At 42.2% G+C, this 23980-nt stretch overlaps 1 protein-coding gene across 1 annotated transcript in view; it reads left to right on the forward strand.

Moving 5' to 3' along the window:
* The first annotated feature begins 20081 nt into the window (after window positions 1–20081).
* The window catches only part of LOC129561604 (H/ACA ribonucleoprotein complex non-core subunit NAF1), a 57437-nt gene continuing 53538 nt past the window's right edge, over window positions 20082–23980 (forward strand). Inside the window, exons 1-2 of the mRNA XM_055434338.2 lie at window positions 20082–20471; window positions 23715–23883. Of these exons, the coding sequence (XP_055290313.1) occupies window positions 20212–20471; window positions 23715–23883 (429 nt within the window). The 5' untranslated portion in view covers window positions 20082–20211. The remainder of the gene's footprint in view (window positions 20472–23714; window positions 23884–23980) is intronic.

Consider the following 23980-nt stretch of genomic DNA (forward strand, 5'->3'; position numbering starts at 1 on the left):
TTAATTCTTTGTTTGTTGCTTCATTTACTATTATTTTCTCCCATTCTGAAGGCTGTCTTTTCACCTGCTTATAGTTTCCTTCATAGTGCAAAAGCTTTTAAGTCTAATTAGGTCCCATTTGTACATGATTTCCATATAGAAAACCCTAAAGACTCCACCAGAAAATTACTAGATTTAATCAATGACTATAGTAAAGTTGCAGGATATAAAATTAACACACAGAAATCCCTTGCATTCCTATACACTAACAATGACAAAACAGAAAGAGAAATTAAGGAAACAATTCCATTCACCATTGCAATGAAAAGAATAAATACTTCGGAATATATCTATCTAAAGAAACAAAAGACCTGTATATAAAAAAATATAAAACACTGGTGGAAAAATATCAAAGAGGACACAAATAGATGGAGAAATATACCATGTTCATGGATTGGAAAAATAGTTATAGTGAAAATGAATATACTACCCAAAGCAATATATAGATTCAATGCAATCCCTATCAAGCTACCAACGGTATTTTTCACAGAGCTAGAACAAATAATTTCACAATTTGTATGGAAATACAAAAAACCTCGAATAGCCAAAGCAATCTTGAGAAAGAAGAATGGAACTGGAGGAATCAACCTGCCTGACTTCAGGCTCTACTACAAAGCCACAGTCATCAAGACAGTATGGTACTGGCATAAAGACAGAAATATAGATAAATGAAACAAAATAGAAAGCCCAGAGATAAATCCAAGCACCTATGGACACCTTATCTTTGACAAAGGAGGCAAGAATATACAACGGAGAAAAGACAATCTCTTTAACAAGTGGTGCTGGGAAAACTGGTCAGCCACTTGTAAAAATGAAACTAGTCAAGGCTATGGTTTTCCCTGTGGTCATGTATGGATGTGAGAGTTGGACTGTGAAGAAAGCTGATCACCGAAGAATTGATGCTTTTGAACTGTGGTGCTGGAGAAGACTCTTGAGAGTCCCTTGGACTGCAAGGAGATCCAACCAGTCCATTCTAAAGGAGATCAATCCTGGGTGTTCATTCGAAGGACTGATGCTAAAGCTGAAACTCCAATACTTTGGCCACCTCAAAGTTGACTCACTGGAAAAGACTCTGATGCTAGGAGGGATTGGGTGTAGGAGGAGACGGGGACGACAGAGAATGAGATGGCTGGATGGCATCACCGACTCTGGACATGAGTTTGAGTGAACTCTGGGAGTTGGTGATGGACAGGGGGGCCTGGCGTGCTGTGATTCATGAGGTCGCAAAGAGTCGGACATGACTGAGTGACTGAACTGAACTGAACTGAGGACACTTTCTAACACCATACACACACAAAAAAAATTCAAAATGGATTAAAGATCTAAAGATAAGACCAGAAACTATAAAACTCCTAGAAGAAAACGTAGGCAAAACACTCTCTGACATAAATCACAGCAGGATCCTCTAAGACCCACCTCCCAGAGTAATGGAAATAAAAGCAAATATAAACAAATGGGACCTAATTAAACCTAAAAGCTTTTTAGAGCACAAAGTTTAAAGTAAAAGAAACAGATCCAATAAGGAGTCAGATTTGATCTTCCCTACTTGTAAATCAGGAAGAGAAAAGTAAATCTATTAACACATATACAGCATGTACAGATGAACCTATTTGCAAGAACAGAGATACAGACATAGGAAACGGATGTGTGGACTAGGGGTAGAGTAGAGGGGAGGATAAATCAGGAGATTAGGATTGACATATGTGCACTGCCATGTGTAAAACAGATAGCTACTGGGAATCTGCTGTATTACACAGGAAACCCAGCTTAGTCCTAGAGGGGTAGGATGGGGGTTGGGAGAGAGGTTTAAGAAGGAAGGGATATATGTATTCAGATAGCTGATTCACTTTATTTTACAACACGGTAAAGCAACTCGATTCCAATAAAATTTTTTCATTATAGCCTGAGGTCTCAGACTGGGTGGAATGGAATGTCCTATCTAGGGTATAAGGTTTGAGCAGAGATGTGAGAAAAATGAGGAAATGAACATGAGAGGAGGACAACAAAGTGAAAACACCGTATGAAAAATGTGTTGGAGGGAGACCAAGAATACCAGTGTGATGGATGGCACAGGGAAGGAACAATGCAGGAGGTGGACACTGGAGAGAAAAGTAGCAGTTGGATCATGCGAAGCTTTAAGGAGCAAAGCAGGGTGTTTTGCTAAGTATGATTGCAAATATTTAGGATGTTAAACAGTAATTTACAGAATCTTACTTATTTTCCCTGTAAAAAACTAATAAACAAACCATAATTAAGTCGAGTTGAGAGGCTAGAAAATGAACCTCTCTGAGTCTTGTGTGGATGGGGGACCCAGACAGTAAGGAAAGGTCTCCCCTTCTTTCAGCCAGTGAAAAGCCATGGACACTGTTTACAACAGTCCCCTCCATCCCTTACATCTGGAATTTTCCTATTCACATGTGCTGGGGACTTACAAGTGCCTTGCCATAGTTGCAGATACCAAATTGCAGTTCTCTGCCAAACCCAAAGAAACCCATCTTTGCTGGAAAGATATCTGGAAACACATTTGTTTTTCGTCGACACTCTGGGGCGCACACAAAGATGAGAGAAGACGCCAGTGGCTCTGCGACTGGCTGGCTTACGGGTGTGGCCCACTCTGAGCCCACTGTGCTCCCTGATTTCTCACCAACTCCGGAGCTGGAAGGTATGCCCTCCTGCATTCAAGCTCATGCCCTCTGGCTTTCTTTGTGTTTGGACCTCCCCAGGCTTTACTCAGGACCCACTGAAAGGTTATATTTTTCTAGCACTCATTTAGTATGTTGGTCTGATCTGAGATCAGACTCTTTCATGGAAACTGGCTGAAATGGTCTTTGGCACATCCCCTTTGGAACAAGGGCTGTTCCTTTGAAACGGCTGTTTTTTCTTTCATCAAGCTTTCTTTTCCCCCTTAAACTCTCCCATTCTCTTTCCTTCTGAACTTGTCAGAATTCATCCCTTTAAAATGAGGGTTTCTGAGGATCCAGGGGCTAAAGTCTAAATTTCTTATGCTCCATGGGCTAAAGCTGAACTGTGAGCCATACTCAAAGATTTTTTTCCCAAGTAACCCCACATTTTCCCAGATTTCGTGAGGAATTTAATATAGTCATTCAAACGTATCAACCTGGTTAATCTGACTTACATCAGCTAGTTTACATACTTTTGGTGAAGGCCAGGTCCAGCACTCAATGAAACCACAAATTGGGAAAGCCCAGAGAGGTCTCTAGAATTACACCTGGGAGAAAAATTGCTAGCTTATATGATCAGGCTCAGGCAACAGCTAGTTAAGTTCATCACAACATTTTTCAAAACTCGTTAATTCATAACTATTACAATCAACCTCAAATTATTTTTAAAGAAAATTCTGGTCTTTCTTCAGATGTTGGTTCCACCCAAGTGGCTTTTACCTCTATGTTTATTTAGGGACTGAGCTGAGACCTTTCATTTCTTGTAAGAAGAACGAGGACACAATAGGAAATTATGTCCACTCCAGATTTAGTTAATCCAGCAAACCAACTCTCTCATACACTAGATGTATGACCACCATAGGTGTTAATCTTCAAATCCATCAGAGGAAAGTTCCTGAACGAAACCAAAATTCTCCTAGTTTTTGCTATTTCTACAAAGAGCTAGGACATAGGAAAATTGACTGTTGCAACTGTAAGGTGCCTTCAGCCCTTAGAGTTTCCAGCATCCTCCCAATTCTGAGGATGCTAAGGAATGAGGCTGTGCAGGGGCTCATCTCAATCCTCCCTTTCAATTTGTTTGGAGAAACATTTCTCCAGATGGGGAGTGAGTCTCTTTCAGTCCGAGCTGACATGAGAGCCACACTCTGGTGCTCAGCCCCATCACTGTAAAGCAGCGCTAGCCTGAGAGGGATAGAACAGTTCCAGTAGTGGGGGTTTCTAATGAGCCTAAAGAGTATCCTGTCTCTGAACCGATTCCCTTTTGTTTAGGCTCTTTAAGAGAAATATTCCCCTTACTCCTTAGAAATATTCCCCTTACTATACCCCTGTCTATTTTTTAGGCTAATTGGAACACTATCATGCTGGAATTTCCTTCTCTCAAAAGGAGGAAGTATTCTAGAAATTGACAGTAGTCATCAAAGCAACCAATCAAGTGAATTAAATGATCCTTTGACACCTTTTATTTGCTCCATCTCTGAGGTGACTCAGTAGTAAAAAATCTGCCTGACCATGCAGAAGATGCCATAGATGTGGGTTCAATCCCTGGTCTGGAAGATCCACTGGAAGAGGAAATTGCAACCCACTCCAGTATTCTTGCCTGGAAAATCCCATGGACAGAGTAGCCTGGTGGACTATAGTTCATGGGGTCACAAAGACTCAGACATGACTAAGCAACTGAGCACAAAATCACTGATCATTTGTCTTCATTGAATCTGCTACCACCCTCCTTATGGGCAAAATCTCCAACTGATACTAGCAAAATTTACAGAATACTTCCCATCGTAATTCAGTTTGTTGTTGTTCAGTCACCAAGTCGTGTCCACCTCCTTGCACCTCCACGGACCAGCACGCCAGGCCTCCCTGTCCCTCACCATCTCCCGGAGTTTGCCCAAGTTCATGTCCATTGAATCAGTGACACCATCCAACCATCTCACTCTGTATCGCTCTCTTCTTCTTCTGCCTTCAGTCTTTCTCAGCATCTGGGTCTATTTCAATGAGTCGGCTCTTCCCATCAGATGGCCAAAATATTAGAACTTCTTCCAGTGAATATTTAGGGTTGATTTCCTTAGTTCCCTCAAAATCTCATCACAGAATTAATTAATACCCTATAGGATAAAGAGCCCTTTAAGGCAAAAACCATCCTTTAAGGCAAAAACTAGCTGCTGAACAACCATTGACAGGAGGATGTTGGAACCCACCAAGTAAAGATACCCCATGACCAAGGACAAAGGAGAATCTGCAACAAGATGGTAGGATAGGCGAAATCAACTTTAAAACTAAGCCTAATACCTGCCAGAGACTCTTGGAGGGCATAAACAAAACCATGTGCACACCAGGACCCAGGGAATGCAAAAATGACCACCACAAGAGACTGAGCCAGACCTGCCTAAGTGTTTGAGGATTTCCTGCAGAGGCGTGAGTCAGCAGTGGCCCGCTTTGAGGACAGGGCCACTGGCAGCAGCAGTCCTGGGAGGCAGAGTATGTGGCATAAGTCTTGTGAAGGTCTCCATTCATCCCACCATACTGCCGCCGAGCAGACAATCCACTAGCTGGAGAACAGTTAACCAAAGATGTTCTTGCTGTAGGCCCTACAACAAACTTCCCAACCTGGGACCTGGCAAAGGGACTAGGAATTCTCAAGGAATCTGACTTTAAAAGTCAGTGGGATTTGATTACAGAATTTCCACAGGACTGGGGAAACAGACTCTTGGCGGGCACAAGCAAAATCTTGTGTGCACCAGGACCCAGGAGAAAGGAGCAGTAACCCCACAAGAGACGGAGCCAGACTTACCAGGGAGTGTTCAGAAGTCTCCAGTGGACAGGTGGGTTGACAATGGCCTGCCACAGGGTCAGGGGCACTGGTGGCAGCAGTCCTGGAAGGTGCAGCATGTTGGCACAAGTCCTCTTGGAGGAGGTCTCTCTTAGGTCTAACAAGGACTATAGCCATTTCATAGAGACTACAAGACTCCAGGACTGGGCCTCTCAGGCCAATTTACAGAGAAGTAGCACAACCCTACCCAGAAACAGATAACTGGATTAAAGATTTACTGAGCATGGCTCTGCACACCAGAGCAAGATCTATTTTCCTCACAGCCAGTCCCTTCCATCAGAAGCTTTCACATGCCTCTTACAACATCCATCAGAAGGCAGGCCAAATGAAAACCACAAGTACAGAAAACTAACAAAAATTATCACATGGATCACAGATCTGTGTAACTCAATGAAACTATAAGCTATGCCATGTAGGACCACCCATGATGGATGGGTCTTGGTGGAGAGTTCTGACAAAATGTAGTCCACTGGAGAGGGGAATGGCAAACCACTTCAGCATTCTTGTCTTGAGAACCCCATGAAAAAGACAAAAAGATAGAACACTGAAAGAGGAAAGCCCCCAGGTCAGGAGGTGTTCAATATAACTAGAGAAGAGCAGAGAAATACCTCCAGAAAACATGAAGAAGCTGAACAAAAACAAGAAGGACACCCAGTGATGGATGTGTCCAATGGTGAAAGTAAAGTCAAATGCTGTAAAGAAAAATATTGCATAAGAACCTGGAATGTTAGGTCCATGAATCAAGTTGTCAAAAAGGAGATGGCAAGAGTGAACATCACCATTTTAGGAATCAGTGAACTAAAATGGACCAGAATGGGTGTATTTAATTCTGATGACCACTATATCTATTACTGTGGGAAAGATTCCCTTAGAAAAAATGAAGTAGCCCTCATAGTCAACAAAAGAATCCAAAATGCAGTACTTGTGTGTAATCTCAAAAAAGACAGAATTATCTGGGTTTGTTTCCAAGGCAAACCATTCAACAACACAGTAATCCAAGTCTATGGTCCAACCACTAAAGCTGAAGAAGATCAAGTTGAATGGCTCTGTGAAGACCTTCTAGAACTAACATCAAAAAAAAGGATGTCCTTTACATCATAAAGGACTGAAATGCAAAAGATGGAGGTCAAGAGATACCTGGAGTAACAGGCAAGTTTGGTCTTAGAGTACAAAATTTTAAACAGGGAAAAGGCTAATAAAATTCTGCCAAGAGAATGAACTGGTCATAGCAAACGCCCTCTTCAAACAACATAGGAGACAACTCTATACATGGACATCACCAGATGGTCAATACTGAAATGAGACTGATTACATTCTTAGAGGACAAAGGTGAAGAAGCTCTATATAGTCAGCAAAAACAAAGCTGGAAGCTTACTGTAGCTCAAATCACAAGCTCCTTATTACAAAATTCAGACTTAAATTGAAGAAAGTAGGGAAAACCACTAGGCCACTCAGATATGAACTAAATCAAATCCCTTGTGATTATACAGTGGAAGTGACAAATAGATTCAAGGATTACATATGATAGAGTGCCTGAAGAACTATGGACAGAGATTTGTAACATTGTACAGTAGGCAGTGACCAAAACCATCCCAAAGAAAAAGAAATGCAACATGGCAAAATGGTTGTCTGAGGAGACCTTACAAATAGCTGACAAAGGAAAAGAAGCAAAAAGCAAAGGATAAAGAGAAAGATAAGTCCATCTAAAAACAGAGTTCCAAAGAATATCAGGGAGAGATAAGAAAGCCTTCCTAAATGAACAATACAAAGAAATAGAGGGAAACAATAGAATGGTAAAGACTAGAGATCACTTCAAGAAAATCAGAGATACCAAGGGAATATTTCATGCAAAGTGAAAGTGAAAGTTGCTCAGTCCTGTCCAACTCTTTGCAACCCCATGGAATATGAAGTCTATGGAATTCTCCAGGCCAGAATACTGGAGTGGGTAACCTATCCTTTTTCCAGCAGATCTTCCCAACCCAGGAATCGAATTGGGGTCTCCTGCATTGCAGGCAGATTCTTTACCAACTGAGCTATCAGGAAAGTCCAATTTTATGCAAATATGGGCACAATAAAGGACAGAAACTATGGATTTAACAGAAGCAGAAGATGTTAAGAAGAGGTGGCAAGAATACACAGAAGAATTATACAAAAAAAGGTCTCAATGACCTGGGCAACCACGATGATATTCTCACTCACCTAGAGACAGACATCCTGGAGTGTAAAGTCAAGCGGGCTTTTTTACTGAGAACAAAGCTAGTGGAGGTGGGGAAATTCTAGCTGAGCTATTTAAAATCCTAAAAGATGATGATATTAAAGTGTTGCATTCAAAATTCCAGCAAATTTGGGAAACTCAGCAGTGGCCGCAAGACTGGAAAAGCTCAATTTTCATTCCAATCCCAAAGATAGGCAATGCCAAAGAATGTTCAAACTACTGCACAGTTGCACTCATTTCACATGCTAGCAAGGTAATGTTCAAAATCCTTCAAGCTAGGCTTCACAATACGTGAACTGAGAACTTCTAAGGGACAAGTTAGATTTAGAAAAGTCAGAGGAACGAGAGATAAAATTGGCAATATTAATTGGATCAGAGGAAAAGCAAATAAATTCCAGTAAAACATTTACTTCATTGACTACATTAAGGCCTCTGACTGTGTGGATCACAGCAAACTGTGGAAAATTTTTAAAAAGATGGAAATTACCTGCTTCCTGTGAAACCTGTATGCAGGTCAAGAAACAACAGTTAGAACCAGACATGGAACAATGGCCTGGTTTAAAATTGGGAAAGGTGTACCTCAAGGCTGTGTAAAGTCACCGTGCTAATTTAACCTATATGCAGAGTACATCATGCAAAATGCCAGGCTGGATGAAGCACAAGCTGCAATCAAGTTTGCCAGTAGAAATATCGATAACATCAGATACGGAGATGACACCACCCTAATGGCAGAAAGTAAAGAGGAACTAAAAGCCTCTTGATGAAGGTGAAAGAGGAGAGTGAAAATACTGGCTTAAAACTCAACATTCGAAAAGCTAAGATCATAGCATCCAGTTCTACCACTTCATAGCAAATAGATGGGGAAAAAAATGGAAACAATGACAGATTTTATTTTCTTGAGCTCCAAAATCACTGTGGATGGTAACTGAAACCATGAAATTAAAAGACGCTTGTTCCTTAGAAGAAAAGCTATGAGGAACCTCCACAGCCTATTAAAAAGCAGAAGCATCACTTTGCCCACAAATGTCCATATAGTCAAAATTATGGTTTACTCAGTAGTCATGTACGGATGTGAGAGTTGGACCATAAAGAAGGCTGAGCACAGAAGAACTGATGCTTTAGAATGGTGATGCTGGAGAAGACTCTTGAGAGTCCATTGGACAGCAAGGAGATCATACCAGTCAATCCTGAATGAAATCAAGATTGAATATCATTGGAAGGACTGATGCTGAAGCTGAAACTCCAAGACTTTGGCCATCTGATGGGACAAGCAGAGTCATTGGAAAAGACGTTGATGCTGGGAAAGTTTGAAGGCGGGAGGAGAAGGGGACAACAGAGGATGAGATGGTTGGATGGCATCACTGACTCAGTGGACATGAGTTTGAGCCAGCTCCAGGAGATGCTGAACTACAGGGAAGCCTGGCGTGCTGCAGTCCATGGGTTGCAAAGGGTCAAACATGGCTGAGTGACCAAACAATAACAAAGGCATAAATTTTCAGTAGAAGATTACAGGTCTCAAGGCCTCTTATCCCTTGTACCAAGTCTATAGCTTTTCTGTTTTATCAGTGAGAAAACGTTAGGGCCAAGGATCGAGCTTTGTCTCGGGCCTCTGGGTGGTAAAGGACATTGCTGTCCTTTGACACCTTATTGTTTCCAACCTTAAAGTTACTGACATCCAAGCCCACTGGAAGTAACTTCTTCACTGTAAATTATTTGTGCAGCGCATTCTTCTGGATGCAGCTGATGAAGCTAGTCAATGTTTTTTTTTGCCTTTACTTGGGAAGAGAAACATTCATCCATATACTGAAAACTAATAAAATGCTGTAAATCCATTATATATTCTCAACTGAAACAAAAAGGTACAACCTGAAAGTTGAGAATTATGTTTTATTTTGTGGATATACTGAAGACTTAAGCCCAAAAGACACCCTATCAAATAGCTCTGAGGGACTGATCTGAAGATGTAAGAGAGGAACCAGAATATATACATGTTTTTGAAAAAAAAAATCAAAAAACAAAATAACTGCCCCCCCCCAAAAAATAACAGGTAGTTGAAATTCAAAAGATGATCGCTAATGAAAGAAAACCAGACATCTCAAGCTAATAAGTATAACAATTTTCTGTGAGAAGGAAGAAGCCACAGTCTAGGCACCCTGAGATCATCCCTTTGATGTGCACCTTAACTCTCTAGGGCCAGTGTCAGGCTTTTCTCTGTCCTGAATCCTCTCAAGATGCACATTCTGCAGTTGCTGCAGTAGTTGATAGTTTGAATGCTAAAACATCCCTTTGTTTACTGATGTAGCAGGCAATATTTTTCGTTCACAACATCAATTTTAAAAAAAGAAAAGGAAAGGAAAAGGAAAAAGAGTACAAATGTAAAATCAGACCTACCTGGGGTGACATGTCAACTCCTATCTTACAAGCTCTGTGATCTTGGAAATCTTTATTAATCTATCTAAACCTGTTTCTTTGTGAATAAAAGAGGATAATGATACTTTGTGTGTGTAAGTTGCTCCATCATGTCTGATTCTTTGCAATCCCATGGGACTATAGCCTACCAGGCTCCTCTGTCCATGGAATTGTCCTGGAAAAAATACTGGACTGGTTAGCCATTTCCTTCTTCAAGGGATCTTCCCAACCCAGGGATCAAACCCAGGTCTCTGGTACTGCAGATATATTCTTTACCATTTGAACCACCAGGGAAGTCCCTTATGAAACACTACAAGGATTAAATATGATGCTTATAAATAGATTAGCATCATGATTGGTACCTGAGATGTATCAGGTCTCAAGGTATGAGGAGTTCTGTCTTCCTGTTTAAAATCAAAGGGAGGGGAGGAAACCAAGAACAGGGAAATAACTTTCTTTTTTTTCCATAATTTTAAGCTTCAGATTTACTTCCTCTTATTTAGTGCTTTATACTTCGTCCACAATGCTTGGAATAATTGTGTTTTTATATTTTTTTCATATGTTAAGAATGATGCTTTTAAATTTATTTATTTTTTTATTTGAAGGATAATTGCTTTACAGAATTTTGTTTCTATTTGTCAAACCTCAACATGAATCAGCCATGAAAGTGAAAGTTGCTCAGTCGTGTCTGACTCTTTGCTACCCCATGGACTATACAGTCCATGGAATTCTCCAGGCTAGAATACTGGAGTGGGTAGCTTTTCCCTTCTCCAGGGGATCTTCCCAACCCAGAGATGCTACCCGGGTCTTCCACATTGCAGACAGATTCTTTACCAGCTGAGCCACAAGGGAAGCCCCAAAATACTGGAGTGGGTAACCTATCCCTTCTTCAGTGGTTCTTCCCAACCCAGGAATTGAACCAGGGTCTCCTGCATTACAGGTGAATTCTTTACCACCTGTGCTATCAGGGAAGCCCATGACAAACCTAGACAACGTATTCAAAATCAGAGACGTTGCCGTGCGGACAAAGGTCTGTCTAGTCAAAGCTACCGGTTTTCCAGTAGTCATGTATGGATGTGAGAGTTGGACTATAAAGAAACCTGAGAGCCAAAGAATTGATGCTTTTGAACTGTGGTGTTAGAGAAGACTCTTGAGAGTCCCTTGGACTGCAAGGAGATCAAACCAGTCAATCCTAAAGGAAATCATTCCTGAATATTCATTGGAAGGACTGATGTTGAAGATGAAGTTCCAATTTTTTGGCCACCTGATGTGAAGAACTAACTCGTTAAAAAGACCCTGATGCTGGAAAAGAATGAAGGCAGAAGGAGAAGAGGACGGCAGAGGAAGAGATGGTTGGATGGTGTCACTGACTAAATGGACAAGAATTTGAAGAGACTCTGGGAGTTGGTGATGGACAGGGAAACCTGGCATGCTGCTGTCCATGGGGTCGCAAAAGGTTGGACACGACTGAGCGACTGAATTGAGCTGAACTCACTTGTTCCACTTGTCCGAATTACCACCCAGGGAAGCCTGTTCATATTGCTCTTAGACATTTTAAACTACCTAATGGACAATTTTCTGGTGGCTCAGATGGTAAAGCATCTGCCTGCAATGCGGGAGATCTGGGTTCGATCCCTGAGTCAGAAAGATCCCCTGGAGAAGGAAATGGCAATCCACTCCAGTACTCTTGCCTGGAAAAATTCCAAGGACAGAGAAGCCTTGTAGGTTACAGTCCATGGGGTCACGAACAGTCGGACATGACTGAGTGACTTCACTTCACTTCAATGGACAATTCAACGTCTGGAAAATGAATTTCACATAACTTCCTCCTCTTATGAATAGAAATATGTTTTAGTCACGATGTGTATGTTTTCACACTGCACTGAAGCCTTCCTTTGCAGACAGGCTACTGCCTCTTCTGTGGCTAAGGTCCTTTGTACCCCTACCTGAGGAACTCCTCTCAACTTCATAGTGATGGAGGAACCCATTGTACCGCCAGGTACTTTGACAAGTCTGTGCTATTTTGCCAGTTTTTCTGCACTTTCACTGGGCTTTCCCCAGCCCTCAGTTTAACACATTAAAGGCATTATTGGAAGACTCAGTTGGCAGCATTTGTAGAGGTACTCCAAATACTTTGGCCAAAAGCATTGCTGTTGGTCCTTCTAAATTTCAGATCCACCTGCTTTGGACCTCCCCTTTGGACACTCAACATTGAGGATGGTCAGAGGATGCCCAATGAACCTTGGCTCCTGCTTCTTTTGAGCCATAACTAATAAACGAGAGATACTCCAATATTATAAAGGCTACTTGCATCTATTAAAAATAGCCATGTTTTGGTATAACAACCTTTTCAGAGAGTGCGTCTGAGAGACAAAAATCCTAAGACTCACACTTAGTAAACTGCAGATTTCATCTGTTGGGGAAGCTCTAATAGAACTCTCCTCAACCTCAGTGGAAAGGCTCCTATCAGGTATTGCTTATCAAGCCTTGTGGAGCTGAACCCCAGGGCATAGACTCCTGTATCCACATGAACACCTACAGGAAGCCCAGAACCCTGACTGGAGCTGCACGTAATCTGGTGACTTGAAAGTAGAGACTTCCTGGAGCTGAAACAGATGACATCTGATGAGACAACTTTCCCAAGATATCCAGACTAATCCTGTTGGAAGTTTGACACCAAACTTTTGAAGTGACATAGCACTTCAGATGATCTCCAATGTCTATGCTCTTGATAACATCAGTTCAGTTCAGTTGCTCAGTCATGTCCAACTCTTTGTGACCCCATAAGTTGCAGCACGCCAGGCTTCCCTGTCCATCAACAACTCCCAGAGCTTGCTCAAACATATATCCATCTAGTCAGTGACGCCATCCAACCAACTTATCCTCTGTCGTCCCCTTCTCCTCCTGCCTTCAGTCTTTCCCAGCATCAGGTTCTTTTCTGATGAGTCAGTTCTTTGCATCAGTCAGCCAAAGAATTGGAGCTTCATTTTCATTATCAGTCCTTCCAATGAATATTCAGGACTGATTTCCTTTGGGATTGACTGGTTTGATATCCTTGCAGTCCAAGGGACTCTCAAGAGTCTTCTCCAACACCACAGTTCAAAAACATCAATTCTTTGGCGCTCAGCTCCCTTTATAGTCCAGCTGTCATATCCACACATGACTAATAGAAAAAGCATAGATTTGACTAGATGAAACTTTGTCAACAAAGCAATATATCTGCTTTTTAATACGCTGTCTTGATTGGTCATAACTTTTCTTCTAAGGAGCAAGTGTCTTAATTTCATGGTTGCACTCACAATTTGCAGTGATTTGGGAGTCGAAGAAAATAAAGTTTGTTGCTGTTCCCATTGTTTCCTCATCTATTTGCCGTGAAGTGTTGGGATCAGATGCCATGATCTTAGCTTTTTGAATGCTGACTTTTAAGCCAGGTTTTTCACTTTTCTCTTTCACTTTCATCAAGAGGCTCTATAGTTCTTCTTCACTTTCTGCCATAAGGGTAGTGACATCTGCATATCTGAGGTTATTGATATTGCTCCAAGAAAAGTTGATTCCAGCTTGTGCTTCATCCAACCTGGCATTTTGCATGATGTACTCTGCATATAAGTTAAATAAGCAGGGTGACAAAATGCAGTCCTACCATACTCTTATCCCAGTTTGGAACCAGTCTGTTGTTCCATGTCCAGTTCTAACTGTTGCTTCTTGACCTGCATACACGTTTCTCAGGAGGCAGGTAAGGTGCCCTTGATTCCTCTTCTCTTGAAGAGTTTTCCATAGTTTGTTGTGATCCACAGTCAAAGGCTTTGGCATAGTCAATAAAGCATGAGTAGATGTTTGTCTGGAACTCTCTTGCTTTTTCAGTGATCAGATAGACGTTTGCAATTTGATCTCTGGTTCCTCTGCCTTTTCTAAATCTAACTTGAACATTTGGAAGTTCTCAGTTCATGTACTATTGAAGCCTGGCTTGGAGAATTTTGAGCATTACTTCGTTAATGTGTGAGATGAATGCAACTATTTGAACATTCTCTGCCATTGCCTTTCTTTGGGATTGGAATGAAAACTGACCTTTTCCAGTCCTGTGGCCACTGCTGAGGTTTCCAAATTTACTGGCATAATGAGTGCAGCACTTTCACAGCATCATCTTTTAGGATTTGAAATAGCTCAACTGGAATTCCATCACCTCCACTAGCTTTGTTTGTAGTGATGTTTCCTAAGGGCCACTTGACTTCGAACTCCAGGATGTCTGGCTCTAGGTGAATGATCACACCATGATGGTTTTCTGGGTCATTCAGCTCTATTTTGTACAGTTCTTCTGTGTATTCTTGCCACCTCTTCAAATATTTTCTGCTTCTGTTATGTCCATACCATTTCTGTCCTTTATTGTGCCCATCTTTGTATGAAATGTTCCTTGGTATCTCTAAATTTTTTGAAGAGATCTCTAGTCTTTCCCATTTTATTGTTTTCCTTTCTTCCCATTGATCACTGAGGAAGGCTTTCTTCACTCTGCTTGCTATTGTTTGGAACTCTGCATTCTGATCGATATATCTTTCCTTTTTTCCTTTCCTTTTAGATTCTCTTCTTTTCTCAGCTATATGTAAGGCCTCTTTAGACAACCATTTTGCCTTTTTTGCAGGTCCAGAATTGCAATTCTCTGCTGATCCTGATCCATCTTTGCTGAAGAAATATCAGTCATTTCTTTCAGATCAACATCAATGTGACATCTACTTTCTTTGATTTCTGGTTCTCTTTAAAATTCCAGTTCATTTGTCATGCTCATTGCAAAACCTTCTTTACTCTCTATTGTTTTCTGTTTACTGTTCCTTTGGTTTATCCCTCTTCTGTAGTGCATGCCTGTGCTACAAAACAGTTCTATACTGAAGTACTTATTCTTGGTTTTCAACTTGCCTTTACTACTAAACTGTTAGCTACTTAAGGCAGGGCCTGTGTTTAAATCACCTTTCCATTTGCCCAGTTCACGATGTAAGCATGGGCACACTAGTAAGTAAATGATCACTGAGTGAACAAATAGATATCTGGATTGTTCCCAAACCTAGGTCTTGACCTTTCTATTCAACTCCTCTCAAAGGACTACGGGTATTTTTCAATTGTCCAGTTTTTCCTCAAATTCAACATCACAAACTCATTATCTTGTTCCAAGTCCTTCATGTTTATTAGTAATGCCAACTCCTTCCCAGTTTTCTCAGTTAGACAGTTTCGACTACTTTGATTCTTCTGATGCTCGGGATTTCCTTTACTCTATTTCACTGACTGTATCATTAATTAAGACTTTTGGCACCCAATTCCTGGAAAAACTCAAGACTTTTTTGGCTAACTGGAGGATCTCTCTGACCCAAATTTGTTCTCTGCATAAATCTGAAAGATCATTGTCACTATAGCATCATTTTATTCATATCCATGTATTATTCTATTTTCCATGGAATTTTGTGCACTAAACATGTATATGACACATGCCATTCTTTTATATAAAACCTTAATTAATATTCATAAGAACTAAATGAGATACTTGAGTCTTGACTGTGTGGATCACAACAAACTGTAAAATTCTTAAAGAGATGGGAATACAAGACCATATTACTTGCCTCTTGAGAAACCTGTATGCAGCTCAAGAAGCATCAGTTAGAACCAAACATGGAACAATGGCCTGTTTCAAAATTGTGAAAGGAGAACTCAAGGTTGTATATTGTCACCCTACTTATTTAACTTATATGCAGGGTCAGTTCAGTTCAGTCGCTCAGTCGTGTCCGACTCTCCGCAACCCCATGAATCACAGCACGCCAGGCCTCCCTGTCCATCACCAACTCCCGGAGCACACCCGAACTCATGTCCACAGAGTCGGTGATGCCATCCAGCCATCTCATTCTCAGTCGTCCCCTTCTTCTCCCGCCCCCAACCTTTCCCAGCATCAGAGTCTTTTCCAGTGAGTCAACTTGTCGCATGAGGTGGCCAAAGTATTGCAGTCTCAGCTTTAGCGTCAGTCCCTTCAATGAACACCCAGGATCGATCTCCCTTAGAATGGACTGGTTGGATCTCCTTGCGGTACAAGGGACTCTCAAGAGTCTTCTCCAACACCACAGTTCAAAAGCATCAATTCCTCGGCGATCAGCTTTCTTCACAGGTACATCATACAAAATGCCGGGCTGGATGAAGCACAAGCTGGAATCAAGATTTCTCGGAGAAATATCAATAACCTCAGATATGCAGATGACACCACCCTAAATGTCAGAAAGCAAAGAGGGACTAAAGAGCTTCTTGATGAAGGTGAAAGAGGAGAGTGAAAAAGCTGTCTTAAAAGTCAAAAACTAAGATCATGGCATCCAGTTCTATCACTTCATAGCAAACAAATGTGGAAAAGCTGGAAACAGCAACAGATTTTATTTTATTGGTCTCCAAAATCACTGCAGATAGTGACTGCAGCCATAAAATTAGATGCTGTTCCTTGGAAGAAAAGCTATGAGGAAACTTGACAGCATATTAAAAAGCAGAGACATCAATCACTCTGTCCATAAAGGTCCATATAGTCAAGGCTATGGTTTTTCCAGTCATGTATGGATGTGAGAGTTGGACTATAACATAAGGCTGGGAGGGGAAGAATTGATGCTTTTGAACCGTGGTGTTGGAGAAGACTCTTGAGAGTCTCTAGGACTGCAAGGAGATCAAACCAATCAATCTTAAATGAAATCAACCCTGAATTTTCATTGGAAGGACTGATGCTGAAGCTCCAATAGTCTGGCCACCTGATGTGAAGAGCTGACTCATTGGAAAAGAATATGATGCTGGCAAAGACTGAGTGCAGAGGAGAAAGGGGAGACAGTGATGAAATGGTTAGATGGTATCACTGACTCAATGGACATGAGTTTGAGCAGACTCCAGGAGACAGTGAAGGACAGGGAAGCCTGGCCTGCTGGAGTCTATGTGGTTGCAAATAGCTTAGGCACGACTGAGAAACTGAACAACAACAAAAGTAAGATCGTATTTTTACCTCCATTTTATAGATAAAGAAAATGAAATTTAGTTATGTCAGGCTTTCTTTCCCAAATCAGTTACACCAACATGGCAATGGTAGAGCTAAGATTCAAACACAGGTCAATTCAGCTGGACATACTGAGCTTAATTTGTGCTTAATCACTGTATTAGCAACTAGTACCTCGACTTTAAATTCCTGCTTCTATTTGGAAAAGTTCTATGATACATCTTGTCAGTCTTGAACTTTCTATCATTGCTGAACTAGCAAATTCTATTCCACATTTCAAATATCTCTATCTCCTGTGCATTGACATTTTTATTTCAATTAAATGGTAAACTCCTTAAAACCAAAGACAATGTATTATTCTTGTAATTTCTATGAAGGTCTGGTACTGTGCAGGGCACATAATGAAACTGCGTGAATACGGATAGTGTCTTAGGCACAGTCCCTGGCACATATGCATGCTTACTAAATGGTCACAATGATTACTATTTATTATTATCTGAGGGGCTAATGCACCAAATTGAAGTTCTAACAGGAAAACAAGACAATTCTTATCTCTTCTTAAATTCTAAGAACTTCTTGCTTGGCTTCCTTAAGACCTAGAGTAATAGTTTCTCAGGCCATTAGTCATTTCAGGCCCATTCCACACTTTCTACGAAAGTGTCAACTAAAACATCAACAGGAAGCAACATGTTTCCCCCACGATTCAGTTTAGTTCAGTTGAGTTGCTCAGTCGTGTCGGACTCTTTGCGACCTCATGAATCACAGCACGCCAGGCCTCCCTGTCTATCACCAACTCCCGGAGTTCACTCAAACTCACGTCCATCGAGTCGGTGATGCCATCCAGCCATCTCATTCTCTGTCGTCCCCTTCTCCTCCTGCCCCCAATCCCTCCCAGCATCAGAGTCTTTTCCACTGAGTCAACTCGTCGCATGAGGTGGCCAAAGTATTGGAATTTCAGCTTTAGCATCACTCCTTCCAATGAACACCCAGGACTGATCTCCTTTAGAATGGACTGGTTGGATCTCCTTACAGTACAAGGGACTCTCAAGAGTCTTCTCCAACACCACAGTTCAAAAACATCAATTCTTCGGCAATCAGCTTTCTTCACAGTCCAACTCTCACATCCATACATGACCACGGGAAAAACCATAGATAGCCTTGACTAGACTGACCTTGGTTGGCAAAGTAATGTCTCTGCTTTTTAATATGATATCTAGGTTTGTCATAACTTTCCTTTCAAGGAGTAAGCGTCTTTTAATTTCATGGCTGCAATCAGCATCCGCAGTGGTGATAGTCTGACACTGTTTCCCCATCTATTTCCCATGAAGTGATGGGACCGGATGCCATGATCTTAGTTTTCTGAATGTTGAGCTTCAAGCCAACTTTTTCACTCTCCTCTTTCACATTCATCAAGAGGCTTTTGAGTTCCTCTTCACTTTCTGCCATAAGGGTGGTGTCATCTGCATATCTGAGGTTATTGATATTTCTCCCAGCAATCTTGATTCCAGCTTGTGCTTCTTCCAGCCCAGCGTTTCTCATGATGTACTCTGCATAGAAGTTAAATAAGCATTGTGACAATATACAACCTTGACGTACTCCTTTTCCTATTTGGAACCAGTCTGTTGTTCCATGTCCAGTTCTAACTGTTGCTTCCTGACCTGCATACAGGTTTCTCAAGAGGTAGGTCAGGTGGTCTGGTATTCCATCTCTTTCAGAATTTTCCACAGTTTATTGTGATCCACACAGTCAAAGGCTTTGGCATAGTCAATGAAGCAGAAATAGATGTTTTTCTGGAACTCTCTTACTTTTTCCATGATCCAGCGGATGTTGGCAATTTGATCTCTGGTGCCTCTGTCTTTTCTAAAACCTGCTTGAACATCTGGAGGTTCACAGTTCATGTATTGCTCAAGCCTGGCTTGGAGAATTTTGTGAATGACTTTGCTAGCGTGTGAGATGAGTGCAATAGTTTGGTAGTTTGAGCATTCTTTGGCATTGCCTTTCTTTGGGATTGAGATGAAAACTGACCTTTTCCAGTCCTGTGGCCACTGCTGAGTTTTCCATATATGCCGGCATATTGAGTGCAGCACTTTCACAGCATCATCTTTCTGGATTTGAAATAGCTCAACTGGAATTCCATCACCTCCACTAGCTTTGTTTGCAGTGATGCTCTCTAAGGACCACTTGACTTCACATTCCAAGATGTCTGGCTATAGGTGAGTGATCACACCATCGTGATTATCTTGATTGTGAAGATCTTTTTTGTACAGTGCTTCTGTGTATTTATGCCTCCTCTCCTTAATATCTTCTACGTCTGTTACGTCCATACCATTTCTGTGCTTTATTGAGCCCATTTTTGCATGAAATGTTCCCTTGGTATCTCTAATTTTCTTGAAGAGATCTCTTGTCTTTCCTATTCTATTGTTTTCCTCTATTTCTTTGCATTGATCTCTGAGGAAGGCTTTCTTATCTCCCCTGGCTAGTCTTTGGAACTCTGCATTCAGATATGCTCTTTAAATTGCGAGCGCTTTGGAGAAAACAAACAAACAAAAATATGAGTTGTAATTTTGGCGATGGATGGTCATTGTGTTTGTTGCCTATCCACTGCTGTAACTCCACTTAACTTTAAGAAAGTTTCCTGTGTGTGTTGGTTCAAGACTTCCTGATTCAAGTTTCCAATGTGCAGGGCCTCGCCCCATCAGGCGTCTCCCAGTCCTGCCATCTCTCCTTCCCATCTCAGCCTCCGTTTAAACGCCTGAGATCTAGCAGCAGGAAAGTCTCTCCATCTGTCCTCTCACAGTGAGCAGTGTTTCCCAGGACGCAGGGAAACCAGCGGCTTTAGGACCGCTCAGCTCCGCGTGCAAACCCTTCGAACCGCCCCGCCCCAGGAATCGCCGCTGCGTCTCGTTACGTCACACGCTGCCCGGAAGTGACGCTGCGTCTGCTGCGGGGGCGCGTCTTGTGACGGCTCCGCGTGTGGTTATCCGAGCGGCGCGTGAATTGGCCTGTTCATCTTTTGCTGTCGGCGCGAGCGTCCTAAGTTTGCGCCATGGAGGTGGTGGAGGCCGCCGCCGCTCAGCTGCAGACACTGAAATTCGGTGGCGCCGGCGTCGGAATTGGCCATGATGTGGCCACGCCGGCCCCGGACCCCGCTCCGGTCGCAGCGCCGCCGGCCGATGAGGGGCCCCCGGAGTCTGCGGGCGAACCGTTGCCTCAGCTCTTGCCGCTGTCGCTCCCGGGGCCGCCTCCGGAAGGGAGCGGCCTGGAGACGTCGGACTCGGACTCCGACTCAGATTCGGACTCGGACAGGTCGTGCCCCTGGCGGCCGGGCGCGCGGGGGCGGCTCTGGTAGCGGGAGGCCTGGGCCGAGGAGGCAGGAGGGCCTGCAGCCGGGGCGCCCCTCGCCGCGTCTGTAGTGACTCCGGGAGGGAGCGTGGCCGTCGGGGCCGCTCGCTTAGAGGAGCCTTGGAGAAGGCTGGGAGTCCGACAGCCATCTGTGGACAGTTTGTCGTTTTCAGTTAGAAGGTAGAAAACCTGAGTCTGGGGGCCTATTCCCATGACCACTCGACGTGGTGTATTTCTTTGGGGGTTATAATTTAAAGTTTGGGGCAAATCTTTTTCTGAAGTTTAATGTGTATTCTTGCTGGTTGAACCAGATAAATGGGGCATCAGATAAAGGGTTTTGTCTCTTTTCAGATTGACTCCTGACAGTTTTGTTAGTTCGTAGAATTTCTCTGGTGATGAGTTTTTCATGAAATTAGAGGAAAGTGATTCAGCTATTACTGCATGCTTTGCGTAGCTTTTTTGAGGCTTCTCCCGCCCTACCTCCTGTCTTTTATACAGGAAAGTTCTGTGGTGGGAGGCGAGTTCACTGAACCACGCTGAACCTTGTCTGCAAGTGTTTGAGTGTGTTTTATGCCATGCTGTGTCGGTGAACAATATAGACACGATCCTCTCCTTACATTCTGGTGAGAGGGACGAAAAATGAAGTTAAAAATAAAAAAAAACTGAGTTGTTGAAAATTGCAAGGAAGGAACAAGCAAGGCACTTGTAGTAGGAGAACCCAACCAGGTAGGACCCTCTGGCCATGTTAGTTTTCATTCTAACTGCTAGATAAATTTGAAGAATTTTAAGCAGATGATTTACATGCTCAAGTTAGCATTTTGATGTTTTACTCTGTGGAGAAAGAATTGAACTGGTTGGCTAGTGTGAAAGCAATGGAAAGATGTTGTGTTAGTCCACCGTGTGACGGTGTTTGGATTGAATATTTTGAAATATTCCCCGATTTGGATAGCTAATACATGAGGTAGTGGCCTATGATGGAGAAGGAAATGGCAACCCACTCCAGTGTTCTTGCCTGGAGAATCCCAGGGACGGGGGACCCTCGTGGGCTGCGGTCTATGGGGTCGCACAGAGTCGGACACGACTGAAGCCACTTAGCAGCAGCAGCAGCGGCGGCGGCGGCCTATGGAGAGGGGCATCAACTGGGTGGATGGTGGTGCTGTTTACTGAGATGGGGAGAAACCTTTCTGGGATGGGGGCTGTAAACCAATAGGAATGTTAAATTTAGACAGTTAATTTGAGATTTCACTGTCAACAAATTGGAGATGTCAGGCAAGCAGTAGGAGGACAATTCTGGTATGGAAATGTAAATTTGAACGTCAGATTACAGGTAAACCTTACTTTAAACTTTTTTTTTTATACATATTTTAAAATTTATTTACTTTTAGTTGAAGGACAATCACTTTACAATGTTGTGTTGGCTGATTTCCGCGGTACATTGACATGGATCAGTCATAGGTATACATTTGTCCCTTCTCTCTTGAACCTCCCACCTCCCACCCTGTCCCACCCTCTGTACTTCAAACTTTTTATTGTGGACATTTTCAAACTCAGAGTAATATAATGAATATGCACATAGCCATCACCAAGTTTCACAGCTTCCATTATTTCCTAGTTTTATTTAGTTATTTTTGGCTGTGTTGTGCAGGCGTGGCTTTCCTCTAGTTAGGCAAGGTTGGGGGGCTGCTTCTCTTGATTGTGGTACGTGGGCTTATCATAGTGGTGGCCTCCTTGTGGAGCGCGGACTTTAGGTGTGAAAAGCTAAGTAGTTGTGGTACACTGGGCTTAGTTGCTCCACAGCATGTGGAATCCTCCTAGACAGGGTGTTGAACTCTTGTCCCCTTCATTGGCAGGTGGATTCCCAATCACTGGAGCACCAGGGAAGTCCCCTTAACTTTGTTTTACCTAACATTTTTAACTTTTAACTTGATAGTTTTAAAACAAGTCTCAGACAGCAAGCCGCCTTCCCTGTAAATTCGTTACTGTGCATTTCTGATAAAATATTTTTTACATAACAACCATGTCATCATCAGCTGTAGTAGAGTGAACCCTCATTCCTTAACATCAGCTAATAGCACTGTATTTAGATTTTTCTAGTGGAATAGGAGTCATGGTTACCAATTTCATCGTTGACTGAGCATGCAATACTTTGGTACAGTTCCAAGGTTTCTACCTCTAGTGACTGGATTCTTGTATTTCAATGAAATACAAGAGAAACTGAAAGAGAGAAACAGAATTAGTAGGGAAAATGCACAGTTTTTAGCTTGTGAGTGTGTAGGTCATTAATTCGGCAGTTGTTATTAAGAGTTTAGCGGTGGAGCTTAGGGATATCAAGACTGAAGATTTAGCAGTTATCTGCACGGAGAAGGCAATGGCACCCCACTCCAGTACTCTCACCTGGAAAATCCCATGGATGAAGAAGCCTGGTAGGCTGCAGTCCATGGGGTCGCTAAGAGTCGGACATGACTGAGCGACTTCACTTTCACTTTTCACTTTCATGCATTGGAGAAGGAAATGGCAACCCACTCCAGTGTTCTTGCCTGGAGAATCCCGGGGAGGGGGGAGCCTGGTGGGATGCCGTCTATGGGGTCGCACAGAGTCGGACACGACTGAAGGGACTTAGCAGCAGCACATTGGTAATGACTGAACTCATTGGAGGTTATACATGGAAAGAGTACCGGAGAGAAGAGAACATGAGTATAGGACTTGTAGAAACAACACATAAAAGGAGCTGAAGGGGGTGCCAGCGAACAATTCAAGCTAAGAGGATAGTTTTTGACTCTAACAATTGTTGTGGAAATCAAGGGCTAAAGGGGTTTTCAGAGAGTGGAGTGTTCAGCATGGATGGTAACTTGGAAAATTTTCCAAATTGAACACTGAGAAGAAAGTCTCTTTGCTTAATTGATCTGATCCTTGGTGACTAATAAGGACTGGCCCAGAATTCTCTTCCGTCAGTGATAAGTCACATGCTTCAGACTGATGCATCACATAAGAGACAGTTGTAAAAAGAGGGTTTGGGTTAGAGCAGGGGTTTTGTGATCAGTGGATTAGAGTGCTTTCCAAACAGCGTAGTCAATTTCAAAATGCTAGCTTTTGAATTACACCAGCAATCATAAACATCTAGTAAGGCAGATATTTTCTAGTTGAATAATTATATTTTAATACCATTGTAATAATGCTTTTGTATTTTCAACTCTTTCTTCTCTATAGTGAAACAGATTCCGATAGTTCAAGCTCCTCCTCTTCATCATCATCGTCCTCATCGTCTTCCTCTCATATGTCCCTTCCTCCAGTTATATCAGATGGAGAAGATGACTTACTAGTTGAGAAGGAAAATAAGAATTTTCCTCTTAAAACAAAAGATGAGTTACTTCTTAGTGTAAGTACTTAGCTTTGTTACTAAACTTAATTTATGTGTTCTAAAATATTTTATGATACTGATATGATCTCATTTGGCCTATATCTGCTCCATGAAT

This window comes from Moschus berezovskii, chromosome 5 (genome assembly GCF_049115385.1).
Source record: "Moschus berezovskii isolate FMDL1 chromosome 5, NW_MosBer_1.0, whole genome shotgun sequence".
Lineage (NCBI taxonomy): Eukaryota > Metazoa > Chordata > Mammalia > Artiodactyla > Moschidae > Moschus > Moschus berezovskii.